Here is a 22,754-nt window from a genome sequence, read left to right as displayed (position 1 = left end):
GTTGTGTGATAGGGATGGTTAAGCCCTCACTGAAATTAAGGACAGACCCCCAGCCAGAGTTAACCTTATAGGGTTTTTATTTTGCTTATTAATTTGAATTTAAGAATCTGTGTCTTTCTCCATCAAAGGCCTGGGCAGATTCTCTATTCTGGGGAGGACTGGGTTCTTCCTGGCTCTTCCTTGAGGTTGGTGTTGTTTAGGTAATGAGTGGCGGCGCACGCTGAGGTGGGTTCATTAATACTTGATTATTCCTGGGTCAGCTTGGACTACTTTTCCTGAGATGGTTTTTTCTTCGGGCCGGAAAGTAGAGCTGAGTCCACAAAAGATCAGCCATGATCTCACTGAATGGCGGAGCAGGCTCGAGGGGCCTTATTGTACTGGGGAGGGGGGAATTGCACCCCTACGCCCCTACCCAGGCACCCAATTATTCGGTTCTTATTGGGGCAGCAGGGTAGCATGGTGGTTAGCATAAATGCTTCACAGCTCCAGGGTCCCAGGTTCGATTCCCGGCTGGGTCACTGTCTGTGTGGAGTCTGCACGTCCTCCCCCTGTGTGCGTGGGTTTCCTCCGGGTGCTCCGGTTTCCTCCCACAGTCCAAATATGTGCGGGTTAGGTGGATTGGCCATGCTAAATTGCCCGTAGTGTCCTAATAAAAGTAAGGTTAAGGGGGGGAGTTGTTGGGTTACGGGTATAGGGCGGATACGTGGGTTTGAGTAGGGTGATCATGGCTCGGCACAACATTGAGGGCCGAAGGGCCTGTTCTGTGCTGTACTGTTCTATGTTCTCGGTGATTCTTCTTCTCTTCGGTGATGGGGTCTACTTCGCTGGGGCTGTTGTAAGCTTTCTTTCAGTAACAGTGGGGGAGGTGTACTGCCCCTGGGTGTGGCTGAGGAGGTGCAGGACCGACAGGTACAGGTGCGATTTGGGCTTTGGGCTGTGCTGGAGGTCCTGACGATTGCATGTCAGAGCGTGCTGGGTTAGGCACGGTGCTGTGGTTGGTATCCTCCTCCCTCTGGAGCTTGGAATTCCCCTTCTTGAAGGCACTTATTCGGGACATCCTGAGAGGACTCTTGTGCGCATGGGGGCCTGGAGTTGAGCCGGGTTCTGTGCTTTAGTTGATATCCTGTTGCCCCCCCTTTGTGGTCGGGACGCTTTCTTCTTTGGTTGAGTGGGGGTATACGGATCCACAGTTGGATCCTGACCCTTTGTTACCTTGTGATTCACTCCTGATAATTCTTCCCTTTTGTTGGGAGGTGTCGACAGTACTGATCATAATCCAAATATATAGCTGCTGGTCCTCTCTGTATAATTGTGTGGAACGATGTTGGTTCTGTACGGGGTCTGAGATTGGGATTATGTTGCATTTGGTGGTTTATTTGTAACATCCCTTTAGAACTGGGGTTCTAAATTTTATTTGATTTTTCTTGAAAGGGTGGGTATAAAGAATCCGTGATGGGATCCTCCAGGGGTACAGACGGGTCCAGTATCCAAGGGAAGGAGGTGGTAGTGTGTCATTGGTGCCTTTGGATGGTATATATTGGTGACTGCCCAAACATGGCACAAAACATTTATTCTGGACTCCTATAGTAATTATCACCAATCGCCACTTGGGAAGGTGTGTACCATTTTACCATGCTTTAATGGCTGCACGTCTTTGGACTGTGGGAGGAAACCGGAGCACCCGGAGGAAACCCACGCAGACAAGGGGAGAACGTGCAGACTCCACACAGACACTAATTTCCAATTAGTACTTCTACTCTTCCAAGGCCTGACTGAATACAGTCACAGCATGTGTTCTTCCATCCTGTTACCAGGATATTATAGAGAAAGGCAAAATGGTTTTCTCTTGAAGTTGGAACGTATTTTCCACTTTCACTCCAGTATTATCTTGACGTCAGCTGGGTAAAGTGTGGTGACCCTGAATGAAGACCACCGTTTACCACTGAGCGGCCACAGCAGAAAGAGTGAGGGGATGGGTGAGGGAGCCAGAAGCAGAATGGGTAAAGATGGAGGCGAGCTCCTGCATAGGAACGTCCCTTTGAGCCCTTGCCACAATCTCCGCCAAGCTGCACTCTGGGCATGGAAGCAGCTACGGCAGCACTTCGGCCTGACCAAAATGTCCACCTTGCCCCCATCTGCAGCAATCACAGCTTCGCGCCAGCCAGCCACAATGGAGGCCACCTTTAAAAGGTGGAGACAGGATGGAGGACATTGACAGCTGGTGATGTTTCCATGAACAATAGGCGAACAACAATAAGCGATTATTATTCTGAAGGACTATAATGTCCATAATCAAACATGGCCTGGTAGCATCACCCACACAACTGACCAAATCCTAAAGGGCTTATCTGCCAGACTGGGCCTGTGACTGGTGAAGAGAGAAAAACCTACATGTCCTCGCCAAACTGCCTGTTGCAATCAACTTCAGCCAGAAATGTCATGGTGGTGATCCTTCTGGCTCCTCCTAACATCCCTATCATCTTAGAAACCTGTCTTCAACCAATTCAATTCATTCAATGTGATATCAAGAATTGGCAGATGGGACTGGATACTGCAAAAAGCTACAGGCCCTAACAACATCCTGGTTGTAGTGCTGAAGATTTGGGCTCCGGAACTAGCTGTGTCCATAACCAAGCTGTTCCAGTACAGCTACAACACTGGTATCTACCCAGTATGTGGAATTTATTTCAGGTATGTCTTGTACACAAAATGCAGAACAAATTTGTCTAATTACCACCCCATCAGTCTGCCCTCAATAATCAGCAAAGTCATGGAAGTCGCCGTTGACAGTGTTATCTGGCAGCACTTAATCAGCAATAAACTGCACTCCAGCACTCAGTTTGTGCTTTGCCTGGATCATTTGACTCCTGACCTCAATGAAGCCTTGGTTCAAACATGGATAAAAGAGCGGAATTGCAGAAATGAAGTGAGAGTGATTGCCTTTGCTATCAAGGCAGCATTTGACCAAGAACAAAAGAACAACCAATACAGCACAGAAACAGGCCCTTCAGCCCTCCAAGCCTGTACTGCTCATGATACCAACCTTTGCCAAAACCCTCAGCACTTCCTAGTGCCGTATCTCTCTATACCCATCCTATCCATGTGTTTGTCAAGATGCCATTTGAATGCCGTGAATGTATCTGCTACCACAACCTCCCCTGGCAACGCGCTCCAGGCACTCAGCACCCTCTGCGTAAAATGTCTGCCTCGCACATGTCCTCTAAACTTTGCCCCATGGACCTTAAACCTATGCCCCTGGTGACTGACCCCTCCACCCTAGGAAAGAGTGCCTGCCCATCCACTCTATCCATGCCCCTCATAATCTTGTAGACCTCCATCAGTTCACCCCTCATCCTCCGTCTTTCTAATGAAAACAAACAGTTAGAGTCTATTCAGCCTCTCCACATAGCTAACGCCATCCAGACCAGGCAACATCCTGGTAAACCTCCTCTGCACCCTCACCAAAGCCTCCACATCCTTTTGGTAGTGTGGCGACCAGAATTGTGCACAATATTCCAAGTGCGGCCTTACCAAGGTTCTACACAACTGTAGCATGACTTGCCAGTTTTTACACTCAATGCCCCATCCTATGAAGGCAAGCATTCCATATACTTTCTTGACAATCTTGTCCACTTATGTTGCCACCTTCAAAGATCTGTGGACCTGCACGCCCAACATCTGACTTTCTATATTCCTAAGAGTTTTACCATTTACTGTATATTTCCCCTCTATGTTAGACCTACCAAAATGCATTATCTCACATTTGTCCAGATTAAACTCCATTTGCCATTTCTCTGCCCAAGTCTCCAAGTCTGTGTCCTGCTGTATCTTCTGACAATCCTCAACACTATCTGCCACTCCACCAACCTTGGTGTCATCCACGAACGTACAAATCAGACGGGCAACATTTTCCTCCAAATCATTTATGTACACCACAAACAACAGAGGCCCAAGCACCGATCCTTGTGGAACATCACTAGTCTCTTCCATTCAGAAAACACCCTTCTACTGCTACCCTTTGCCTTCTGTGACCGAACCAGTTCTGTATCCATCTTACCACCTCCTGTGTGACTTCATCTTTTGTACCAGTCTGCCACAATTACGGAATTGGACGTCACTGCAGGAATTCCTAAGGATAATGTCCTCAGCCCTTTTCAGCTTCTTCACCTGTGATCTACCCTCCAAAGTAGGGTCAGAAATGGGGATGTTTGCTGATTATTTTACATTGTTCAGCATCATTTGTTACTCCTCAGATAATAAAACAGTCTGTCCCTGCATGCAGCAAGACCAGGACAATGTCCAGCCTGGGGCAGATTCAAATCACACAAGTGTCAAGCAATGATTATCTCCAGTGAGAGAATCTAATCACCTCCCTTGACATTCAATAGCATTACCTTCACCAAAACCCCATCAGCATCTGAGGGTTACCATTGACCGGACTGCACTGCTCACACAAATATTTTGGCTACAAGAAGAGGTCAGAGGCTGTTAAATTAGTGGTGAGTGACTGGCCTTCTGACACCCCAAAGCCTGTCCACTATCTACAAGGCAAAAATCAGGAATGTGATGTAATACTCTCCAGATGTGTACCATCTACAACACATTCGACAGGAACTGGCTATGGTTGATTGCACAGCACCACACAGCTCAGCAATCTCTACCAGCTAGGAGAACAAAGAGCAGGTGCCTGTAATCAGCACCAGCTGCAGGTACCAGCCAAGTCTTGCAGCATCCTGATTTGGACCTTCACGGTTCCTTCAATATCGCTGGGTCAAAATTCTGCAGCTCTAACAGCACTGGGAGCAAACTTCAGGGAAACTAACCACAATCTTCTCAAGGACAATTAGAAATTGGCAATAAATGCTGGCCTTGTTGCACTGCCCAAATTCCATGAATGAATAAAAACAACACAGAATCCTAGCAAAAGTGCATAAACATGTACTTGCCTTGTGCGTCACTCTCTCTAATCACACTACAGTCTAAGATCAGGAAATATTTAGTCAGCAGCAGGCACTGGTTATGCATTGGTTGAAGAAAACAACTGGAAACCTATAATCTGTTGGATGGATTGAGTGGAGTTATTATCTGCTAGTGATTCCCAGACTTTTGATAAAAGTGACATTTCATTCTTTCCTCTCATGTTTTTCCTACCTTGCATATTTTTGCTTTATCTTATACTTCTTTCACCCCAGTTTTCTGTTCTTCTCCTCTGAACTCATTGTCTTTGGTATGTGGGATAATCATATGATTATGGGTTGTACTCCAGAATTTCACCCAAATGGACGTACTTTATGTACGAGCCTCAATATTGGGTGTCATCAGACTATCGATCGTGTCGGGCATCACAGTGAAGTCTGGTGTTGCTTTCACTGGATCTGGTGAGAGTTGGTAATATCCAAGCTGATTTTCTTTCCTTGCCTGGGAATTCACTGACCAGTCAAGATTTGCTGAAATCAATGAACTGACTCTCCTTATGGGAGAGATTAGAGCAAGGGAGTACAATTTTAAAATAAGGGGTCTCCCATTTAAGATGGAGACAAGGACATTTTCTTTCTCTCAGATCATGATTAATTTGAGGAATTCTCTTCCCAGAGAAGAGTAGAGGCAGGATCTTTGAATCTATTCAAGGCCAAGTCAGATAGATTATTGATAGACATGGGGGGGGGGGGTTAAAGGTCATAGGGGTGAGATAGGAGAGTAGAGTTGAGGTCACACTCAGATCAGCCATGCTCTCATCAAATAGCGTAGCAGAGTTGAGGGGCTGAATGGCTTACTCCCACTCCTAACTCTTATTTTCCTAAGAATTGAATCTAGAACCTTTCCTATCTGTAAGGTTCGCTATCACGCTGACAGCACAGTTATAAAATAAACATGAGGGTGGTCAGCTGTAGACCATAAGACCATAAAACATAGGAGCAGAATTTGGCCACTCGGCCCATCGAGTCTGCTCCATTCAATCATGGCTGATATTTCTCATTCCCATTCTCCTACCTTCTCCCCATAACCCCTGATCCCCTTATTAATCAAGAACTTATCTATCTCTGTCTTAAAGACACTCAGTGATTTGGCCTCCACAGTCTTCTGCGGCAAAGAGTTCCACAGATTCACCACCCTCTGGCTGAAGAAATTCCTCCTCATCTCGGTTTTAAAGGATTGTCCCTTTAGTCTGAGATAGTGTCCTCTGGTTATAAATTTTTCCCACAAGTGCAAACATCCTCAACACGTCCACTCTATCCAGGCCTCATAGTATCCTGTAAGTTTCAATAAGATCCCCCTCATCCTTCTAAACTCCAACGAGTACAGACCCAGAGTCCTCAACCGTTCCTCATACAAGTTCTTCATTCCAGGGATCATTCTTGTGAACCTCATCAGGATCCTTTCCAAGACCAGCACATCCTTCCTTAGATACGGGACCCAAAACTGCTCACAATACTCCAAATGGGTCTGACCAGGGCCTTATACAGCCTCAGAAGTACATCCCTGGTCTTATATTCTAGCCCTCTTGACATGAATGCTAACAGTGCATTTGCCTTCCTAACTGCCGACTGAACCTGCACGTTAACCTTAAGAGAATCGTGAACAAACTCCCAAGTCCCTTTGTGCTTCTGATTTCCTAAGCATTCCCTCATTTATAAAATAGTATATATCTAAATTCCTCCTTCCACAGTGCATAACCTCACACTTTTCCACATTGTATTTCATTTGCCACTTCACTGCCCACTCTCCTAGCTTGTCCAAATACTACTGCAGCCCTCTTGCTTCCTCAATACTACCTGTCCCTCGACAGATCTTTGTATCGTCTGCAAACTTAGCAACAGTGTCTTCAGTTCCTTCTTCCAGATCATTAGTATATATCGTAAAAAGTTGTGGTCCCAGCACAGAGCAATGAGGATACCACTGGGCACCGGCTGCCATCCTGAAAAGGACCCCTTTATCCCCCACTCTCTGCCTTCTGCCAGTCAGCCAATCCTCTTTTCATGCCAGGATCTTACCCTTAACACCATGGGCTCTTAACTTATTTAACAGTCTCCTACGCGGCACCTTGTCAAAGGCCTTCTGGAAATCTAAATAAATCACTTCCACTGGTTCTCCTTTGTCTAATTTCCTTGTTACCTCCTCAAAGAACTCGAACATATTTGTCAGACACAACCTCCCTTTGACAAAGCCGTGCTGACTCAGTCCGATTTTACCTTCGCAATCTCACCTTTAATAAGAAACTCTAAAATCTTACGAATGTCCGAAGTCAGGCTAACCAACCTATAATCTCCCGTCTTCTGCCTCCCTCCCTTCTTAAACAGAAGTATTACATTAGCCACTTTCCAGTCCTCTGGGACCCATTCCTGCCTCCAGTGATTTCGGAAAGATCACCACCAATGCCTCCATTATTTCCTCAGCTCGCTCTTTTAGGATCCTGAAGTGTAGACCATCCGGTCCAGGTGACTTATCCACCTTCAGACCTTTCAGTTTCCCCAGAACCTGGGGATAACCTGTGTGGATCAAATGTGGAGAGAGCCTCTGCGAAACAAATTCTTGCTGCTGGATATGTGTGATATGTTTGATAAAGCTTATCAAATTACACCACATTTTGATCAGTCGCAATACTGGAGAAACAGGTCGAGGATAAAAGAGAGCCATACAATCTAATTTTATAACTTTGTGTCTCAATTGCAAGCCTTGTGTTATTTGGCAGACTCCCAAGATCAAGTATGTCCAATAAATAATTGTTTCCAACTCTCTGCCTTATGAGATGAAGTGCATAATCCAGACACACAGCAGCAATGGAATCTACTCAATCAATATGACGAGGAGTCCAGCTGCCTAATGTGGTTGAAGCTCAAATTCTCTGAGAAATTTCTCAACTTCCTGCCATTTTCTAGGGCTGCTCTGCAAAAACATATGCTTGCCTCTTGCACACAACATGCTGCTTTATATTCTAACTATTAACACCTACTGAATTAAATCCTGAAAGCAGAAAGATTTATTATGTACTGGCATTGAAAATAACTGACACAAGAACTATTAAAACACAATTTGTTTTCTCCAAATCGACAGCAACAATTATATTATGAACGCAGCAGATGTTATTTGCTGAGCAAGCCATGTCCCACCGGGAAACCTGCCTTAATGATCATAGCTTAATTTTTGTATTCTGAAAACAAGACGGAATAGCTACTGACCCCAGAAGCATACAACGTCCGTAACACCTTCAGGATTTAAAACATTCAAAGATTTATTGACAAGAAAGACAAGTTAGGCGTGCAAGGTTATGAAACAAAACTTAAGCACATAAGATTAAAGTTACACAGCTAAAACAGTCTTACAAGAACAACCCCCTCCAAAAAGCCCACAAGGTCAGAACACCCAAGTAAACTACCTTCTTGGCATCAACTCAATTTTAGATTTTTAACTAAAAAATGCAATGACATTATCCAAGAGAAAGAAATTCTGTCATATTAATAAAGAAATGCCACACAACTCCTCAAACACTTACTTTCATTTTGATGTGAAAATCCAAAAGTAAGATTCAGAAGCAAAGTGATTTCTGAAAACATGGTGGAATCTTTCTGGCCCTTCCCGCCAGTGGGGAGGGGGGGGGGGGGGGGTGGAAATTCCCCCCCCCCAAAAGGTATTTTTGGCTGAACTGTATCGCTGATTTAAATTACATTTTTACACCTCCTCCCAACAGAGATTCAGTCTCAGGACATTTTCCCCCACACAACCACTGCAACTCAACTAAACATCCTTCCTTTTTCATCGCCAATTCCATTGTCCTCAAACACCTCTTTGAACTCAACTTTCTGATTCTAAGAATTTTTCATGTTTTCTTCTTGCCCCAACTTTCAGGTCAATAACATTTAATACACCTACTCCTGTTTCCTTATGAAACTTTTGTAAGATGTCACCATTCCTTGTCACTTCGTAACCTCCCTTTGAAATTATCGTCAAGTCCCTACTTATCTCATAATGCAAATTTTAAATATAACTATATACTTGTAAATCCAACCTCACCATAACCTCTCATTACACATGGATGACCTAATAACATTACACCTTTTATCTTTCAGCTCTCACAGATAAGCTATCTCTATTAACATTTCCCGGTTTAATTAATCATGGACAGACACCGACCGCACTCACAACGCACACATGGCGCATACGCACGCACACACATCCCTCTTTACAGAATATCACCATATTCTCAACTATCATTGTAATTATACAGTTAGGACAATATTCTGATGAAATGGTGATGATGGGGCTAAGTGGACACTGTGCTTATAAGACATAACTGTTTGAAAAGTTAGTTTAAATCCACAATATTGGGTTAATGATTAACATTATTAAAACGTGCCTAAAATCACTATAACAAAGACCTATACAGTTTAGCACTTGAGTATTGATTAGAAACAATTGCTTTGGTGCATACATTTCCACTGAAATAACACTAGAAATCCTCGGCAATAACGTGTTTATATTTATTCATCTGATCTTATGAGGACAGGCCATTAGTTCAAGCACTAGTCACCAAAATGGTGTCCAGACTCTTTAATGAATGCAAGCAGATAATTTAATTGGCAATCAGAGCCATAATGGTTTTTGGGGCGGTTTCTTCTGCTTCAACTGCTTTACAAAGATGGTGTCTTGTACTCAAGGGTAAACCAACATTTCAAATCAAGGCTCCATCTTGGCCACCTCGGAGGCTCTTGAAACCTGAAGTATCAGGAGGAAATTGTTCCTTGAGTTCAACAAAATGAAAGATTATTACTAGTTGCAGTTAAAAAAAAAATAACAACAGCTGCAAACCATTCAGAACTGGGAAGATGATGGCTCAGTAATAATCCTGAGGTCCTGGCTAATGCTCTGGGGATATGGGCTCAAATCCCACCGCACCAGCTTGATGGAATTTTAATTCAGCTGATAAATTTGGTATATGAAGCTAGTCTCAGTAATGGTGACCTTGACATGGTCATTGATCGTCGTAAATACCATCGGGTTCAGTAATGTTTTTTATGGAAGGAAGTCTGCCTACATGTGACTCCAGATCCACAACAATGGGATTGACTTTTAACTGCTCCGCAAAATGGCCTGGCAAGCCACTCAGCTCAAGGGCAATTAGGAGTGGGCAACAAACGCTGGCCTTGGCAGTGATCTCCACATCCCATGAAAGAATTAAAAAAAACATTGTGTTGAAATACATGTTAAAGTTATATCAATTTCAAGCCAGTTGGTGAAGTATGCAACTAGACTTCTCGATAATAGGTATATTCACAGTATGCTTCCTACCTATCAACCCAGTGTCTCAGCAGTCTCTCTTTATGCTCTTTTATTGAGCACCTGTGAAATTAACAAGATTAATGAATCAAATTAACTAAATTACCCAAATTGAGAGCCACTGTAGCAAAAGGGGAAGAATTTAATGAAATCTTTAAAAACTAAAATAACATGGCATTTTGGGGGTTGATGAAGCATTCCAGCCCTGGTGGTGCCCACCAGTCAAGCACGCCAATAGTCACTGTGTGCGCCTTCTCCAAGGAGACGGTCTCTCTTTATAAATGCTCTAAATGTGTTTTAAACAATGCTCTTCACCTGTATGATCCCTTTATGATGAAAACTTAATGATCCATTTTAACTATTTAAAGCAGCCACTAAATAAACAATTATCCAAATCTGAGAACAATGTATCACTTCTTTTCTAAAATGTTCACCGGCTTAAAGCAAGCCACAAAAGAAAAAAATTGAAAGCAGCTCAAACAACCCTAGATCTGTATGGGAAATTTTCAGTTTTTGTTTCCTTCCTTCCCTTCCTGACTCATTTGTCACCTGCCCCACATGTTAGCCATACAGGGCGAGCCAAGTAGAAAATTAAACAACGTAAGTTCTATCAAAAAATGTCTGAATATTGGTACCTAATCCTACATCTTAATTTGCATTGAAAAAGAATTCAAGGTGACCTGAAATGTTCACGATATTTCAAGGAATTGAGAAAACTGATTGAGACAAGTTGTTGACTAAGGGGAAGGGTTTAAAATTATGAAATTGGGAATAAAGGGGAAATTAGGTGGAGCATTTTCACCTACCTGTGACAGTAGGAGATTATATGAGTGGTAGACAGTATCAATTAGTTCAAGATATGATGCATTTCTGAAGGAAAGAATGAATTAAGCAAGATGCCATATGGTGAGAAGATGGTCAGCGGGGTTGATCAAGGATTATGGGATATGTTTATTCGGTCTGATGTTCTGTTACATGATTGATTTTTAAAAACTTACGCCATTGAAGACAAATGAAAATTCCTTCTTCCCTCCTATTTTGATATTCTCTCCAATATTAAAGGAGGTAGTTCCCAAGGTTTCATCCATCACATAATTTGCATCCATGAGAGTAATCTGTAAAGGAAACAATCAATTTATTCAAACTCACAGTAAAATTCAGGTAGGCCACAGGCAAGCAGCAGCCACTTCTTAAACTTTCTTGCAGCACTGAATTCCTGTTCCAAAGCACTATTTAACCTTCAAAACCAAATTCAATGGTGGCTGCTGAGTGGACCTGGGATGGCTGTGTGCCAAACTGGGACAAACAGAACAAGCTAAGTGTAGCACAGTAACTGGCTCGAGTGCGGGGAGAGGTGGGAGCACATGCAACTCAGCCAGGAAGCTGGAAGAAAGGTGGCCTCCAACTGTTTCTGGTCCTGTCTGCCTGTCATATGCCTTACCCCAGGGCCGTGACTCTGCACAGGCACAGGCAATCAGAGGAAAAGGGGAGAAGTGGAGAAGGGCTGCTGAGTGACTGAATGAGGCGATTGGGGTGAGAGGGATTGGGAAGAGAAGTGTGTGTGGAAATGTGGACAGTGTGGTTGTGGGGGGATGTGTGTGTGGGTGGAGGATGTGTGTGTGGGTGGAGGGTGTGTGTGGGGGGGGGGGGGCGGATGTGTGTGTGTGGGGCACGGATATGTATGTGGGGGGGATATGTGTGTGGGTGTGTGTGTGCGGGGGGGGGCACATGCAGGGGGAGTGTGTTCTTGCGGGGGGAGTGCGTGCATACGGAAGGTTTATGTGCGTGTGGGCTGTGTGTGCGCACCCGGGAAGGTGTGTGCTCATGTGTGGGGGGGGGGGAAAGAGTGCACGCGTGTGGGACGGGGTGCCGGTGGGGAGATGTGTACGTGTATGGTGTGTGTGTGTGCACATGTGTGTGTGTGGGCAGGGTGTGTGTTTGTTGGGCGGGGATTTGTTTTTTCTCATTCATTTTACAGGATGTTGGCGTCGATGGCTAGGCCAGAATTTATTCATACATCCTTAATTGTCCTTGAGAAGGTGGTGGTGAGCTGCCTTCTTGAACTGCTGCAGTGCATGTACACCCACTGTGCTGTTAGGAATGGAGTTCCAGGATTTTGACCCAGTGATATTGAAAGAACAGTGATCCATTTCCAAGTTGGGGTGGTGAGTGACTTGGAGGGGAACTTCTAAGTGGTGATGTTCCCATGTATCGGCTGCTCTTGTCCTTCTAGATGGTAGAGGTCGTGGGTTTGGAAGGTGCTGCCTCAGGAACCTTGGTGAGTACCTGCAGTACATCTTGTAAATGGTATACACTACTGCTGCTGTGCATCAGTGGTGGAAGGAGTGAATATTTGTGGATAGGTTGCCAATCAAGCAGGCTGCTTTGTCCTGGATGGTGTTGAGCTTCTCGCGTGCTGTTGGAGCTGCACTCATCCAGGCAAGTGGATGATTCTCCCTTATTGGAGATGCTCATTAACTGGCAATAAAAACCCATTTAACCATGCTGACGTCAAATCTAACTTGCTCCCAGCATCTATCGACCTCCCCAGGGATACCCCAGCCGGACGGCCCGCAGCAAACCCATAGCGGGGTGTCCCCACTTGGGGGTGGGCGTGGAGTAATATCTATGTGTGTGGGGCTGACAATGTCCATGGTGGGGTGGTAAGGGGGACCCCCAAGCTCACTTAGAAATCGGGGCACCCTTTCAAAATGGTGGCCTGATCTACGAGGAGCCGACCTGGCCAGCGGATTCAGCTCCCCAGTGACAAAAAAATTTCGAAGTGTGGGCCAGCCCAGAGAGAAACGGCCCAGGGCCTGAAAAAGTAATTAATTGTGGTTAGATAGCAGTGGGGAGCTTGTCACCGGAGCCGGGGAGAATCTCCCAGCCAAAACCCGCCTGAAATGGCACTTAATGGGCGGGATTTACCGACCAGCTCTCCACATGTTTTTCGGCGGCGGAGGCAATCCGCCAGCGGGATTTACTCATCCCGCCGTTGTCAACGGGATTTCCTGTCAAATGTCAGCGACTCTAAATCCTGGTTCTACCACACTTGGGAGTGCTGTGAGAGGTGCAGCATGGATTTAATAGAACGATACCTGAACTTCAAGGGTTAAATTACAAGGAGTGTTTGGAACGATGACTGTATTATTTGGAATTTAGAAGATCAAATGGTGATTTGGTTAAAATTTGGACGATACTAAATGGAACAGATAGGGTAGATCGATACTGCCGGCTGGGGAGCTAAAACTCTGACTACTGTCGAAAAATTAGAGGTTGACCCTTCAGGAGTTATGAAACACTTCTACACACAAAGGATGGTAGAAGCTTGGAACTCTCCTCTACAAACTCATGTTCGCTCAACTGTTAATTTTAAAGCGAAGATTGATAGTTTCTTGGCAATTAGAGTTATTGAGGGATATAAGGCAAAGACAGGCATGTGGATTTAGATCGCAGCTCAACTATGATCTCATTGAAGGAAGGAACAGGTTCAAGGGAGAAAATTGTCGGCTCCCATGTTCCAGCATGCTAAAATACTTTTCTAGTATGTATTAAGGAGGTGGAAGATCATTTCAGTCAGAACCATGTGACAGAAGTAAGATAGCAATGATTTTGATGCGTCCTCACTACAAATATTTGCTAACAGCGGCTTATTTCATGAAGGCGTTGTCAGTACAACTTTGAGATTCCTTAAGACATAATTTTCCACAGATGATTGTGGTATCTATATACAACATATTCTACTTCCAATATGCTTCAATAATAATTAATACTGTACATGAACATGGAATTCAAAATTAAAATCCAACGATCTGAATGAGGACATTTTACCTCCATAATATTCTTCTCATTTGGGTCAAGAAGAAATTTGAATGTCTCGTTCCATTCTGGGTCGACAACATTATTAAGATATTTGGTCCGTTTGCGGCCCTCTGGTGCCGTGGCGATGAACAATTCCACGTAGGGGTCGGGTGTGTCAACTGAATAGACGGAACATAAAAAATGTCACTGCACAAAGATTCCTTGCTCCAAAAGCAGCAAATCACTGATCCCTAATCCCTTACTTTCATCTGTTTGCTAAAGCGTGGAATACAGAAAACCAAATCCCTGTTCCAGAATAAATCATTTATATTTTTAAATTTTGGGGTTAAGATTTTTGCTTCAGGGTGACAAATCTTGATGCTCGTGAATGGAATAACTTCCCTTTCAATTTTCCTTGTTTGGGGATTTTGAGCTCACATTTCTCACTTCTGCATAGGTCATAGTTCATTTGCAGCCTGTCTGATGGAAAGACCATTCGGTCCCATCCTAATCATGCACAGTGATGCGACCATCAATTCACTCAAGACACGAGAGGGAGTAAACTGTGGCTTTAATCGACTTACAACTGAGCCTGCCTGCGACCAGAAGAACTGAGGGCAGACTCACAAAACCGCAGCACTTATACTTCCGGTAGTGGGAGGAGCCATGGGCAGAGCCATGGGCAGAGCCACGGGTGGAGCCCTGTACAAGCTGCTCATCTCCCCCTGTGGGCAGAGCTACACAATGGCTCACAGATGGAGCCCACAGGGACACAGTGATACACAGTGTGAATTTTACATTCACCAGACACTGGGCGAAATTCTCCCAAAACGGGAGAAATCGTAAAACTGCCGTAAAACCCGGGCGGGTTTTACGGCATCGCGCCCCTTCCCGACGGGGGACCGATTCTGGTCCCCCGTCGGGGCTAGCAGCCCGACGTCGGAGGCTCCGACAAGTCGGGCTTAACGAAAATCGTTAAGCCCGCTTGTCGGACTTAGCGCCGGCTGACGCGTCATATGACGTCAGCCGCGCATGCGCAGGTGGGAAGACTCCACCCGCGCATGCGCGGGTGACGTCATCGCGTTTTTGCGCGAAACCCGCGCATGCGCGGTCCGGGTTGCCCCTCAGCCGCCCCGCGTATTGATACTGCGGGGCGGCGGAAGGACAAATAGTGCGCGGGCATCGGGCCCGCTGCCCGCGATCGGTGGGCACCGATCGCGGGCCCATGGCACCCTTGGCACGGCCGTGGTACTGCCGTGCCAATCGGTGCCATGGTTATTTTTTTCCAGGTGGTCACGACGTTTTTACGAACGGCAGGACCAGGTGTGTTTGCCGTTCGTAAAAAGGTCGTAAAGGGCTGGGACTTCGGCCCTTCTAACAGCTGTGAATCGCTGCCGGCCGTAAAAAAACGGCGGCAGCGATTCGTGTCAGGATTTCGGCGGGGGGGGGGGGAGAATAGCGGGAGGGCGTCAAAAAAGTCGGGAAGGCCCTCCCGCTATTCTCCCACCCGTCGTGGGGGGGGAGAATTTCGCCCACAGTACCTCCAAATTCAAACAAACACTCTTACCATAACAAAGCAAATTGTTCCACTTTCCGTGTCAGTCGTTTATTTCCCCTTCTTAATGTGCATTTTTAATTCAGTATTAAGTTATGCCAACAGAGCAGGATGGAACACAATCACTTTAGGCACTCATCATCAACCAGTCATTCACAGGAGGAAATTAACAAACCTCACTTGCTTCCTCAACTCTGTTCCAACAGTGGGCAGTATGTAAGAGGTGGAAAGCAAAAAGGATTAGGCAGAACACCCAGAGTGATAAGGTAGACATGATGATACCAGTGATGAAGGGAGGTGGTAAGGAGAGAACAATGGGCACCATCTAATGGAAAGCTTTCTGAGTGGTAGCCAGCTGTGATTGCCGGGTGCTTCTCAAAGGCTGACCCGGCAAGACTGCTACTGGTGGCTAACGCCAATTAAGGCCAGTAAAGATGCCTCATGGGCTTCACGTCAGAGATGACTGTCCCACCAGCTGATTCGCCGGGACCACGCCCGGCAACTCCCTGCGAACGAGGGAGGCCAGCACTTAAACCGATCCTGCAGAGCAAACAGCATGCAGCCATGCCACGGTGCAGACCAGCCCTACGTTTCGGTGATGCCGACCTGACCAGACTGTTGGATGTTGTGGGGTCCAGACGGGATACCGTGTTCCCCAAGTGGGTCGGAGGGTCAGCCACAGGGCAGCCAGTGTCGCCTGGGAGGCAGTGACAGTGGCGGTCAGCATGGGGAGAGTCACAAAGAGGACCGCCACATAGTGCCCCAAAGAGCAAATCGACCTCCACCAGGCAGCACGGGTGGGTTGGCATCGGTCCACTGGTACCGGTCCCGCCTGCCATCCCGGGCTGCACCCCCTCCCCACGTCCCTGCGGTTGGCACTGCACCACCTTCCCCCGCAGCACAATACCATATGTGTGGCCCAGCATACTCTGGTACCCACCTGCACACCCCACCCATCAGTAGCAGCAGTGCACACGTCCCCCGCCATCGCCTTCCCCCACCCCGCTACAAAATGCATGAAGCATGCGACCCACAATGCCCTCTGTCCACGGAGCAGAAGTTGGCCCATTGCAGACAGAGGAGGGCCCAGATGGGCGGTAGGGTGCCAGACAGTGGCCATGCCGTGCTTTATGGCTCACGCACCCCGGACCGCCACACTACATTGCCCCCAGCCCCGAATAATGACCCCCTACTCGGGAATCGGCTCTCTGCCGACTGTGGCGGCGCTGGACTGAGTCCACAGCCGTTACACTGAGTTGCCGATGGGTGAGACCACACACGGCCCACGCCATCGGGAAATCGGCCGGTCGGGGGCGAAGCATCGGGGGGCAGGCGTCAGGCAATGGCCGGAGGCTGTGGATCCCTGGCACGGCATACTCTGCGAGTACCATGCTTTGGAGGGGGCAGAGCCTCCCCCAATTCTGTCGGGAATTTAGATTCTCCAACCCGTCGCCGAACGCGATTTCGGCGTCGGCAACCGCAGAATCCAGCCCTCCATTCCTCACCCCTATGAGGGACAGGTCCTGGAGGTCACGGGGCTGACTGAGGACAGAGCAGTCATCGACATGATGCTTGGCCTGCACCACAGTGGTGAGTGTCCACTGGCCCTGGGGCCCTCAAATCCCCCAAGCCTCCCCCAACCTTATGCTTCCCATCTTCTCTCAGGGTACCATCCAACAGGCTGGTTGTTCTGGGGGGGGGGGGGGGGGGGGAAGCCAACGGGCCGGTTGAGCTGGGGGGGGGGGGGGGGGGACCCACCCTGCACACACACCCCTGAGCATAGCTCGGACCCCTGGGCACCGAACCCCAGATCCTGGACCTTTGCGGGGAACATAACTTGGATCAGGCTCAGATCCCCTCCCCAATCCACACAGCCATCGTCTGATCGTGGGGATGTTGCCAGCGCTGAAGCCCAGCTCTTGGGTGTTTGATTGTTGGCTGCTGCCTCTGTGGTGTTGAAGCCTCCATTGTTCAGGCAAAGTGTCCAGGCCTCACGGTCTGATTGGGATGCTAGGGGATAACTCTTGCCTGCTACATGCATGTCTATCCATGGGAATGCACCTGGGAGCTGAGAAGTGCTCACATTACTAATTCCCTATTACCGATAGCCTTCAGTTGTGTGGCCAGAGGCCGTTACGGACAGTGAGAGTTAAAGTGATCATCACCATATTACCACGGGTGGAGCTCAGTCCTGGAGGTGTTCACTGGGACGGACAAACAGCAGCTGAAGTCGCCTGGTTATGGGTATACACAATCTGGGAGCAGCCATTAGGAACCACGGGCGCTGAGCCCCTCACCCCCCTAACCCAGGGGCGGACCCCACCGATGGCTGCCAACCCCCCCAACAAGGCCTGTCCCCTTGGGGGCTCCCACACCTGCCCCGAGCAATGAGGCAGCAGCCCCAGTGCCAATTGCCCGATCTACAAGATGGCTACTCAACTCCTCCGAACCCCACAGCAGCCATTGCACTCGCTTCACGCTTTTAAATAGGTGTGCTAAAGGGCACCCATGTGACTGCTTGCTTGGGAGCTGGTTAGATCAAGAGAGGCCGTTAGATAGGGGGCCCTTCCCATTAATGGGATAGAGATTGGTGATTATTGATTTCTCGTCACGTCGCGCAGGATCCAAATCCCGCCAACGGGAGCGGGCTGGTTAGATCGGAAACCGATCGCTGCCCAGCCCAGTTCCCAATTTCGGCCTTTCCCACGATCTAACCAGCTCGCTTGGATTTGCGCCCGGTCGACCCAGCCGTTAGATCGCGCCCAAGATCTCTGAAGGTGTTATGTAAGTGAAGATGTTCCCAGTGAGGGGCTAGGGTTAATAGTGAGAGGGCCTAAAGTTATTCATAAGAATGCAGGTGTCAGAATATTTGCCCCTTTGAGCTTGCTCCAGCATGTAATAAGATTATAGCTGATCTTCTACAATTCCACTTTTCTATCTTGAAAAAAAGAGTGTCTCAGACTGGCCAATAGAGGTCTCTAAAATTATAAAAGGTTTTGATGGAGTGGATATGGAGAGAATGTTTCCACTTGTGGGGATCAACGTCACTGGAGACCATAATATAAGATCCTAACCAAGAAATCCACAAGGGAATTCAGTAGAAAGCTATTTACCCTTAGAGTGGCGAGAAGGTGAAACTCACTATAAACATTTATACAAACATATGAATCAGGAGCAGGGGTAGGCCATTCAGCCCCTTCAGCCTGCTCCTCAATTCAGCAAGATCATGGCTGATCTACTTGTGTCCTCAACTCCACATTTCCACCTATGCCCGATATCATTTGACTACCTTGTCAGTCAAGAATCTGACTTTAAAATTTTCAATGTTCCTGCCTCCGCTGCTCTCTGGAAAAGAGAGTTTCAAAGACTCACAACCCTTTGAGAACCACCACCCACAGGGAGTAGTTGAAGCAAATAGTTGAGATGCATTTAAGGGGAAGCCAGACATGCATGTGAAGGAGAAGAGAATCAAGGGTTACAATGATAGGTTTAGATGAGGGAAGGTCATGGGGGAGGAGGAGGAGGTGCAATGCTGGGGTAAAGCATGAAGTGGTGGATGGACTGGTTGGGCCAAACAGCCTGTTTATCCAGTTCAAAAGAAAATCAAATACACACGTCAGCAGCTTCTTAATCTGACTTCTGTATAAACGCATTTAATATTTACTTAATAGCAAAAGCATTTGAATTGATCTATAAGCACAGCCATTGTTTACAATAACAACTAGGCTTCAGAGAAGCGGCTGGTTTAGCACACTGGGCTAAATCGCTGGCTTTTAAAGCAGACCAAGGCAGGCCAGCAGCACGGTTCAATTCCCGTATCGCCTCCCCGAACAGGTGCCGGAATGTGGCGACTAGGGGCTTTTCACAGTAACTTCATTCAAGCCTACTCGTGACAATAAGCGATTTATATATTTTTTTCATTTCAAGAATCATGCATGATGTTGCTGCCCTTACCAGTGCATCCACTGACTTACCAGATGATTTGCTGACATTTTAGAATATGCCACGCATTTACTGTCAGTCACATGACAAGTGCCACACTCAAATATCTGTGTAACACATACAAAGTGCTGGAATATTGAAAGGCATTCATTTGGTACAGGAACCAGGGCCGGGATTCTCCAACCCCCCGCCGGATGGGAGAATCGCCAGGGGTCGGCGTGAATCCCAATTCACTCGCCCCCCCCACCCAAAAACCGGCCCGGCGCGTGTTGCGCTGCCTGCCTCGGAGAATGGCAGGGTCCGGCGTGACTCAATGGGCGCCGGGGCCGCCTGAATTCTCCGACCCGCGATGGACCGAAGTCCCGCCCGCCTGTAGCCGGTCCCGCCGGCATAAATCAGAGTAGGTCCCTTATCGGCGGGACCTGGCGGAGCAGGCGGGCTGCAGGGTTCCTGGGAGATCGCAGGGGGTTCTTGCCCCGGGGAGGTGCCCCCACGATGGCCTGGCCTTGGGGGCACGCTATTCCTTCCGCATCGGCCGTTGTGGTCCTCCACGATGGCCGATGCAGAAGTAACTCCCTCTACGCTTGCGCGGGGATGATGCCAGCACGCGCTGGCGCTCGCGTGGATGCGCTGACTCGCGTCGGCGGCGGAGGCCCTTCGGCGCCAGTTGGCGTGGCGCCAGGCCCCTATCCCGCCGGCCGGCGGGGCGCTAACCACTCCGGGGCGGGCCTAGCTCCTGAAGGTGCGGAGGATTCCGCACCATTTGAGCGGCCCGATGCCAGAGTGGTTCACGCAACTCCGTTCCGCCGGGACACCCTGCCCCACCGGGTACGGGAGAATCTTGCCCCAGAATGCTTAGAATTTCATGGTAACTTTTCAAATCACAAAGACAAGGTGATGATGGTTAACCATGAGAATAATTAAGCCTCTGCCTAATTTTTACTCAATAGCAATTAAACATTCTGGTCTAAGGGGCACTGCTTGCCCTAGTAGCAGAATAATACATACTCTACCACATGGCTTCCATGTGTCTGTATAAAATGGTTTACCATTTGGTTCACTGGTATAATGGCACAAAATGGGCTCAAAGCAAATCAAGTTATAATTTGTCCTTTTATTTTAAACCATTAACTTCAAGAAGCCAATTTTGCACTTCTGACGTAGATCAATTTCAACCCCACCATGCACAATTAAAAAATGAAAATCGCTTATTGTCACGAGTAGGCTTCAATGAAGTTACTGTGAAAAGCCCTTAGTCGCCACATTCCGGCGCCTGTCCGGGGAGGCTGGTACGGGAATGTCACTGAAGACAAAATAATTTGGCATTTTTATTTTTATTTATTCATATCATCACCTTATTATGGGCCAGGGTTTAGATAACCCCAAAGTGTATCATGGAGTTCACCTGACCTACAACTTTTAATAGATTGCGGTATGGGGAGCACACGGCCCATTCTACAGGTGTGGTACAGCAGAAATGGAAAAGTATTTTTTAAAACAAAACAATGTTTATTCTATGAATTCAAGTTAACCTTTTCAAAACATACAGTGAACATCTTAGCAACCATTAATTCAAATACAACCCCCAAAGAATACAACACTAAGAAATCCTTAATAACTTCCCAAACAACATCCAGAAGAGAAAATAAACACCTTTTAACAGAAGCACATCAGGTTTACATTCACTACTGAAAAAAATTATAATTCCGAATTCACCAAATGATCAAGAGATAGTCTTTTCATGGCAGAGAGATCAACGGTACACCTGCTTTGTCTGGCTTCAGCTCCAGCACTGAAAATGAAACTAAAACACACCCTGCAGCAAACAGCCTAAAACAAAAGTAAAAAGCTGACAGACAGCCCAGCTCCCCCAACTTTCTGACATCACTGCAGTAATACACCCATCTTTTAAAGGTACTCTCACTACAGATACTTATATGCACACCCATTTATAAACACGCATTTCTTAAAGGTACACTCGCATGACACCCCTCATCATAGGATAGCTCCCTCATCACAGGAGCCAACTTAATGAACCTTTGTTATACCAACTCCAATGCACCTTTATCCTTTCTTAAATGTGAAAATCAAAACTGCACACAGTCTCTAGATGGAGTCTGACCCAAACTCTGTAGAAGAGTTCTTTGTTCTTGTACTCCCATTCCCAATCCACTTGAAAAGATGGTCAGCTTGTTATTTGTCTTCATAATTCCTTGCTGCACTTCAGTGTTAACATTCTATGGTCCTTGCATGAGTACACCCAAGTCTCTTTGAATATCAAAGCTTAATAGCCCTTCACCTTTGAAAACGTATTCTGCGTTTTATTCCTGCAACCAAAGTGAATAACTTTACACTTTCCTATATTATACTTCCACCTGCCATCTTGTAACCCACTCACTTAACCTGTCTGTATCTCTTTGCAGTCTCTTTGTGTCCTCCCCGCAGCTTACCTTTCCACTTAGTTTGATAGTATCAGCAAACTTTAATACTCTCTGTCTCTCCATCTAATTCAGTATTATAGTTGTAAATAGCTGAGGCCCCAGAACTGCTCCGGGTGACACTCCATTATTCACTACCTGTCAACTTGAAGGCACTCCGTTTATGCCCACTCTCTGTTGTATATCAGTTAACTAATCCTCTATCCCAGCCAACATATTTCCCCCAATTCCATGATCCCTTATTTTGCCTATTAACATTTTGTACAGCATCTTATTGAATGCCTTTTGGAAATCCAGGTATACTACATCTACTGGTTCCCCTTTATCTAATCTACTAGTTACATCCTTTAAAAAATGAATTTGTCAAACAGATTTGCTTTGAGTAAAAACCATGGCTGGGATTCTCCACGCGGCCAAGCTCTGACGGCGGCGTGAAAAGTGGCTGTGATCATGAATAAGAGATCTTTTGAGTTCTGTAACCACCATTCAGTGTGAGAACAGGCTGTGGCCAGGGCGGCACGGTGATGCAATAGTTAGCCCTGTTGCCTCACGGCACCGAGGACCCGGAATTGTTTCCGGGTCACTGTCCGTGTGGAGGCTGCACAATCTCCCCGTGTCTGCGTGGGTCTCACCCCCACAACCCAAAAGATGTGCAAGGTAGGTGGATTGACCACATCTTTTTATTAAAACAGTAAAAAATAAACACAAGGCCAAACGGTACAGACACTAATTTTGTTAGTACCACT

At 46.9% G+C, this 22,754-nt stretch overlaps 1 protein-coding gene across 5 annotated transcripts in view; it reads right to left on the bottom strand.

The window, feature by feature from the left end:
- LOC119964711 (cytosolic phospholipase A2-like) overlaps nucleotides 1-22,754 on the bottom strand; it is a 183,268-nt gene that overhangs the window by 81,862 nt on the left and 78,652 nt on the right. For 4 of the 5 annotated variants that reach the window (XM_038794593.1, XM_038794592.1, XM_038794594.1 and 1 more), the window contains 2 exons: nucleotides 14,104-14,252; nucleotides 11,271-11,387 (listed from right to left, as the gene is read on the bottom strand). In XM_038794593.1, the coding sequence (XP_038650521.1) occupies nucleotides 11,271-11,387; nucleotides 14,104-14,252 (266 nt within the window). Of the gene's footprint in view, nucleotides 1-10,284; nucleotides 10,336-11,270; nucleotides 11,388-14,103; nucleotides 14,253-22,754 lie in introns of those variants that run through there. The other variant, XM_038794596.1, reaches the window with a different exon arrangement.

The sequence above is a fragment of the Scyliorhinus canicula genome, chromosome 4 (assembly GCF_902713615.1).
Source record: "Scyliorhinus canicula chromosome 4, sScyCan1.1, whole genome shotgun sequence".
NCBI lineage: Eukaryota > Metazoa > Chordata > Chondrichthyes > Carcharhiniformes > Scyliorhinidae > Scyliorhinus > Scyliorhinus canicula.
Note: the sequence above shows the minus strand (reverse complement) of the source record. Positions and strands in the feature narration are given on the sequence as shown.